The sequence below is a fragment of the Microtus ochrogaster genome (genome assembly GCF_000317375.1).
Source record: "Microtus ochrogaster isolate Prairie Vole_2 chromosome 14 unlocalized genomic scaffold, MicOch1.0 chr14_random_1, whole genome shotgun sequence".
NCBI lineage: Eukaryota > Metazoa > Chordata > Mammalia > Rodentia > Cricetidae > Microtus > Microtus ochrogaster.
This window is the reverse complement of record NW_004949096.1, coordinates 19,660,908-19,667,242: the sequence shown is the minus strand read 5'-3', so window position 1 is coordinate 19,667,242 and position 6,335 is coordinate 19,660,908. Positions and strand designations below refer to the sequence as shown.

The 6,335-nt window shown below is 52.8% G+C and overlaps 1 protein-coding gene across 1 annotated transcript in view; it reads left to right on the top strand.

Annotated features, from left to right (window-relative positions):
- The window catches only part of Mybpc3 (myosin binding protein C, cardiac), a 19,186-nt gene that overhangs the window by 9,202 nt on the left and 3,649 nt on the right, over positions 1–6,335 (top strand). The window contains exons 19-25 of the mRNA XM_026787854.1: positions 1,094–1,233; positions 1,436–1,516; positions 3,390–3,549; positions 3,952–4,056; positions 4,138–4,326; positions 4,926–5,060; positions 5,166–5,333. Coding sequence (XP_026643655.1) covers positions 1,094–1,233; positions 1,436–1,516; positions 3,390–3,549; positions 3,952–4,056; positions 4,138–4,326; positions 4,926–5,060; positions 5,166–5,333 — 978 coding nt within the window. The remainder of the gene's footprint in view (positions 1–1,093; positions 1,234–1,435; positions 1,517–3,389; positions 3,550–3,951; positions 4,057–4,137; positions 4,327–4,925; positions 5,061–5,165; positions 5,334–6,335) is intronic.

The following is a 6,335-nucleotide window of genomic DNA, read 5'->3' as shown; positions in this document are numbered from 1 at the left end:
GGCTTTGGAGCCTGTCCTGGAACTAGCTCTGTAGTCCAGGCTGGTCTCGAACTCACAGAGATCTGCCTGCCACTGCCTCCCGAGTGCTGGGATTAAAGGCGTGCGCCACCATCACCCGGCTTCAGCCTGCTTCTTTATAGAACCCAGTACCTCCAGCCCAGGGAATGGCACCGCCCATAACAGGCTGGGCCCGCCCCCATCAATCACGAAGAAAATGCCCTACAGGGTGGCCTTCATTCTCAGCTTACAGAGCCGTTTTTTTTCTCAGTAGAGGTTTCCTCTATTAGAGTTGTGTCAAACTGAAATCTCTAGCCAGCACAACCCAGATCTACTAGACATGAGCACTGGCCTCGAGTTCTTTGTATGTGTGCAGGTGAATATATGTGCCTGCACACATGTGGGGTGCATGTGGAGTCCAGAGTCCACCCAGGGGGTTACCATCCATTCTGAGGGGCTCTCACTGGGACCGGAGGCTCTGATTAAGTGGGTTGGCTGGACATTGAGCCCCAGGAATCCGCCCCTCTTCCCTCTCCAGTGCTGGGATTAATTGTGTGCATCTGGCTTCCTGTGTGGGTTCTGGGCATTAAACTCCTCTGATTTTGTCAGCTGAATCATCCCTTCTGGCTTTGATTTATTCAGGTCTAAAGTGAGAGGTGACAGTCCATCACCTCTTCACAGGGACAGTGTCACTAGTGTGATGTGTTAGCCCAACTCTTTTTCTTTTGACTTTTTTTTTTTCTTTTTCCCCCTGAGACAGAGTTTCTCTGTGTAACAGTCCCGGCTGTCCTGGATCTCACTCTGTAGACCAGGCTGGCCTCGAACTCACAGAGATCCTCCTGCCTCTGCCTCCCAAGTGCTGGGATTAAAGCAGTGTGCCACCACCGCCCGGCTGAGACCATGTCTTAAAAATAAAACAAAACCCCCACAGGACTAACTCTGCTGAAATTTGCACTTTTTAATGTCCATAAATTATACCTAGATGAAAATGACAAAAGCCAACAGTCAGGGACATGAGCTTCCAGCACCCACGGAATGACCTGTGTACCTCCTCTGTCGCATTTGTGGGTCCTCTAAACTGTACTCCCCCATACAGAACCCCCCAAGATCCACTTGGACTGTCCCGGCAGAACCCCAGACACTATTGTGGTTGTTGCTGGAAACAAGCTACGCCTGGACGTCCCTATTTCTGGGGATCCTGCTCCCTCTGTGGTCTGGCAGAAGACCGTCACACAGGTACTGTGGTTCCTGCCTCAGTTTCCCTACCTGTGTCGTAGCAGATGAGCGCTAGGCTCTGCTCCATACCCCACCACCCCACTCACTGGGAGCACAGAGGCCCCTCACTGGCCAGAAGGCAGAGCGTGGTTGGAGACATGCAGGCACGGCAGAAAAGCTGACTCAGAACCTCTAGCCCTAATTCAGTCTGTTCTGTTCCCAGGAGAAGAAGGCACCAGCTGGGCCCTCTCCTGGTGCCCCAGAAGATGCTGGTGCAGAGGAAGAGTGGGTGTTTGATAAGAAGGTGAGTTTGAAGTCAAGGCGCGGCTCAGGGCCCTCACTTTTCTCTACTTATGCCGTGTCCACCCCGAGGAATGGTGGACGGATGTGAGGAAGGAACTGACAGACCCACACCAAAGTGGCCTTGACTTTGCTAGGAAGTCATTGTAACTGGAATGGCTCCTGAATCCCTGCCTCGTTTCCCTCTTTCTTCTTATTAATATTTTTCCTTGTTCTTGAGAATTTAATTCATATATACAATGAAATAAGAGCATATCTATCATTTTACCCCTCCAGCCCCCACACTCTCCCCTCCCACCTCCTCCTTTTCTTCTTCTAGACTGGGATTCATGCATCCCTAACTGACCTGGAACTCCCTATGTGGACCAGGCTGGCCTCAAAATTCAGACATCCACTTGCCCTGTCTCAGGAGCCCTTAGTCTTTTGTTTCTCTAGCCCTGTAAGTTCAGTTAGTGCTGCCAACAAATACATAGGTGTGGGACCATGCACTGGAACATGGGTGGCCCGGCACTATCACTAGCCTGCAGTGCGCCAGCCAGGGTGGGGCTCTTCTCTTTTCCCTGCCTCACCTTCTAGACCTTCTCTGAGTCTTTGGGCAGCATGCTGTGAAGCTCCTTCAGCCCACTTGGGCGTGGTTTCTTATACTATAAATGCAGCCTTAAAGCTTGCAGGCACTCCCTTTCCTCTTGCCTGACTCAGTTCCTGTTGCTGGCTCCTGCAGAGGACTGTGATCTGTGAGTCAGAACCCCTCATTATACCCAACTCTAGCATCCCTCTTCAGCAGCGCAGTTGACAGAGATGTCTGACTTAGGGCTGACATTTCTCTTTCTCTTTCTCTCGTTCTCTTTCTCTCGGCACTGAGTTTTATGCATCTCTGTCTCGACTGCTTGCTCTTCACTGCAAAAAGAAGCTTCTTGACTAAGGTTGAGATGGCCAGGTCTGTGGGTAGAAACATAAGACAGGGGGCTGAGAGATGGCTCAGAGGTTAAGAGCGTTGCCTGCTCTTCCAAAGGTCCTGAGTTCAATTCCCAGCAACCACATGGTGGTTCACAACCATCTGTAATGAGGTCTGGTGCCCTCTTCTGGCCTGCAGGCATACACACAGACAGAATACTGTATTCTTAATAAATAAATATTTAAAAAAAAAAAGAAACATAAGACAATTTGACAACATGACCATTAACAAAACTAACAATAGCAGGCTCAACCCTGGGGCCTAGAGCCGCCTCAGCCAGGGCTTCTGAGCGGTATCACAGCACCAAGCATGGCATCCCTCTGTGGAGCAGGCCTCATGTCCCAACAGGGCAGCACTCACCCTATAGCGGTCTCGCTAGCACACCACTGGACACATGCCTGGCAGGTTGCTATCTTGGGATACAGGGTGCTGTGCTGGGGGAGACCATGGGTAGCTTTTCTCCCCAACAACCTCTGGCTCTCTGAAAGCTAGCCAGCAGGGAAGAGGCTTCCTGATTGCCTGGAGACTGTGCCTCCCGACCTCAGCTCTGTGCTCCTCTCAGTAAGGGGGAGGGAGTACCTTCCCTGGGACCCTGCCTGGCATGGCCACTGCGGGTTCTGAAGGACTTGGTACTGTGGTCTTTCTGGAGCCTCACAATAGCTCTTGTGGGGTCACATTCTTCCCATTTGACAGATAGGAAAATTGAGGCACACAGAATCTAGATTTCATGATAAAACTAGAGTAGAGTCTGAGCCCTTGCCTGTGGTGTCACATTGAAAATTTTAAACTAGTCACTCATGGGGGTTCATTTCCCACCCAGGCTCTGCCTCCACCGCTTCCCACAGACCCAGCACTGAACTTCCGCTGATGGCTACCTTACTGGCTGACTTGGGTCTTGTCCCCAATTCTCTCTCCCTTTCAGCTGTTGTGTGAGACTGAGGGCCGGGTCCGTGTGGAGACCACCAAAGACCGCAGTGTTTTCACAGTTGAGGGAGCAGAGAAAGAAGATGAAGGTGTCTACACCGTCACAGTAAAGAACCCCGTGGGCGAGGACCAGGTCAACCTCACAGTCAAGGTTATCGGTGAGAGAGCGTAGAGCAGCCCCACGGGGGGTCCAGCGAGCAGGCAATCATAGTGACTGGTTTCTTTATGTCAGAGAGAAGCCCTGCTTGAAGGGACATGCGTGTGTAAGATGGCACTGCCTGTGGCATTGGTCGTTCTCTGGGAGAAATAAGCATGGGACAATCTCTGTGTTCTGGAGGGCCAGGTGGGTTGGGTGGATGTAGCCAGCCAATTGGAGCTGGTACATGAGGTGAAAATGGCCAGTGAGGAGTCATGGGCGGTAAGAGAGATGGTGGGTGGTGGCATGAGCTGATTCTAGATGGCTTTGGCTCTGGAGGTGGTGGTTGCAGGTGGCTGTTACTGGTGGGGGCGGTGAAGAAAAGGGGTGGACACAGTTGACATGATTCCTTGTCCCTATCAAGATGTGCCAGACGCTCCCGCGGCCCCCAGGATCAGCAATGTGGGCGAGGACTCCTGCACGGTGCAGTGGGAACCACCTGCCTATGATGGCGGGCAGCCGGTCCTGGGTGAGTGCCAGGGCGCCGGGACGGCCAAGGGCAGCTGTCAGCTGAGTGGCTGGGCACAGACTGAGCTCTCGTCTCTCTCAGGATATATCCTGGAGCGCAAGAAGAAGAAGAGCTACAGGTGGATGAGGCTCAACTTTGATCTGCTGCGGGAGCTGAGCCATGAGGCGAGGCGCATGATCGAGGGCGTAGCCTATGAGATGCGCGTGTATGCGGTCAATGCTGTGGGAATGTCCAGGCCCAGCCCTGCCTCTCAGCCCTTCATGCCTATAGGTGAACAAGCTGGGGCAAGAGGGCAGATGGCAGCAGCCTCTTAGCTGACAGGCGGCCTCTGCATAGGCCTTCACATGCCTGGGCTCCTGTACTGTCGGGGGTAACCTGCCTTATCTTACAGATGAGGACACCTCAGAGACACCTCACTGATAGAACAGACACCCTGGGGGATGCTAGTCATGTTCCTCTATGATTTGAGACAGGGTTTTCCTTATGTAGCTCTGGCTGACTCTCTATGTAGACCAGACTGGCTTCAAACTCACAGAGATCCACCTGCCTCTGCCTTCTGAGTGCTGGGTTTAAAAGTGTGCGCCACTCTCTCAGAGACCCTAAAAGGGCAGCGAACCCCCTAGATTCGCTGGAGTTACGGGAGTTGCTGGGAACTGAATCTGAGTCCTAAAATGGACGAGTCACAGCCCCAGCCTTACTCACCTAGCCCTACAAGGCCAGGAAACACCCACGTTTCACATTTGTTGGCTTTCTTGACCCGTCTAGCATGCCCTACACTGACAGGAGAGTCCTTCCTACATCCATGTAGAAAGTCATCCATCCCGTGTGGTGCAGGCTCACTCTGACCCTCTCTACCTGTCTCTGCTCAGCACCCCCTGGTGAACCAACCCACCTGACTGTGGAGGATGTGTCTGACACCACTGTCTCACTCAAATGGCGGCCCCCCGAGCGAGTGGGTGCAGGAGGCCTGGATGGCTACAGTGTGGAGTACTGCCAGGAGGGTTGTGAGTACCCCACCGCGGCAGCCCCAGCACCCTGCTGGGCCCTGGGCAGCCCTCAGAAGGTGGGAGGGATTTTTCTGACTCTCCCTCATGTGTGCCCACACCCAGGCTCGGAGTGGGTGACGGCTCTGCAGGGGCTGACAGAGCGCAGCTCACTGCTGGTGAAGGACCTGCCCACTGGGGCACGGCTGCAGTTCCGAGTGAGAGCACACAATGTGGCAGGACCTGGAGCCCCTGTCATCACCAAGGAGCCTGTGACAGTACAGGAGATACTGCGTGAGTGTCCTGCGATGACCTCCTGTTCCCAACCAAAGAGGCCCTGCCAGAGGCAGGGGGGCTGGGGCAGAAGGGACCAGGGCCTTCATCTATGTCCTGGTTTTCCCCAGAGCCCCTAGTTCTGGGCCAGGAAGTATATAGGCCATAACTTTCTTGTTCTGTTTCACCTCCAGTGTTGTTTGCTGTTTCACTCTTGGCTTTTTGGAGGGCCACCCACTCAGCTCCCAAATAAATCACACAGAGGTTTATTCTTAGTTAGGAATGCCCGGTCTTAGCTTGGCTTGTTTCTTCCCAGCTTTTCCTAACTTAAATTATCCCAACTACCTTTTGTCTCTGGGCTTTTTCCTTTTCTTACTTCTGTATATGTTACTTTCACTCTCACTCTGTGGGTGCCTGGCCCCTTATGTCCTCCTCCCCTTGTTCTATGGTTACTCCTTCCTTCTTGGCCTCATCTCTCCTGTCTATCCTCTCTGCCTGCCAGCCCTGCCTATCCTTGCTCCTGCCTCACTATAGGCCACTCAGCGCTTTATTAGACTATCAGGTGTTTTAGACAAGCAAAGAATCAGCTTCACAGAGTGAAACAAAATGCAGCAGAAACAAAAGCCACACACCTTAGGATAATATCCCCAGCACTCCAGCACACAGACCATTCACAGAACTGAACAGGAGGCTCAGGGGCATTTAGGGTGATCTGGGATCCTCTTCCCATTCTTCTGTTGTTGTTATTGTTGATTGAGACAGGGTCTCTGTGTAGTCCTGGCTATCTTGGAACTAGTAGACCAGGCTGGCCTCAAACCTACAGAGCCTCTGCCTCTGAGATTAAAGGTGTGTGCCACACGCCCTTGGCTCATTCTTCTGTTCCTTGCCTCAACAAAGGTAGGATTGGTTCTCCAGATTGGAAAGAAGTAACAGATTTAGCCAGGCGGTGGTGGCGCATGCCTTTAATCCCAGCACTTGGGAGGCAGAGGCAGGCGGATCTCTGTGAGTTCGAGACCAGCCTGG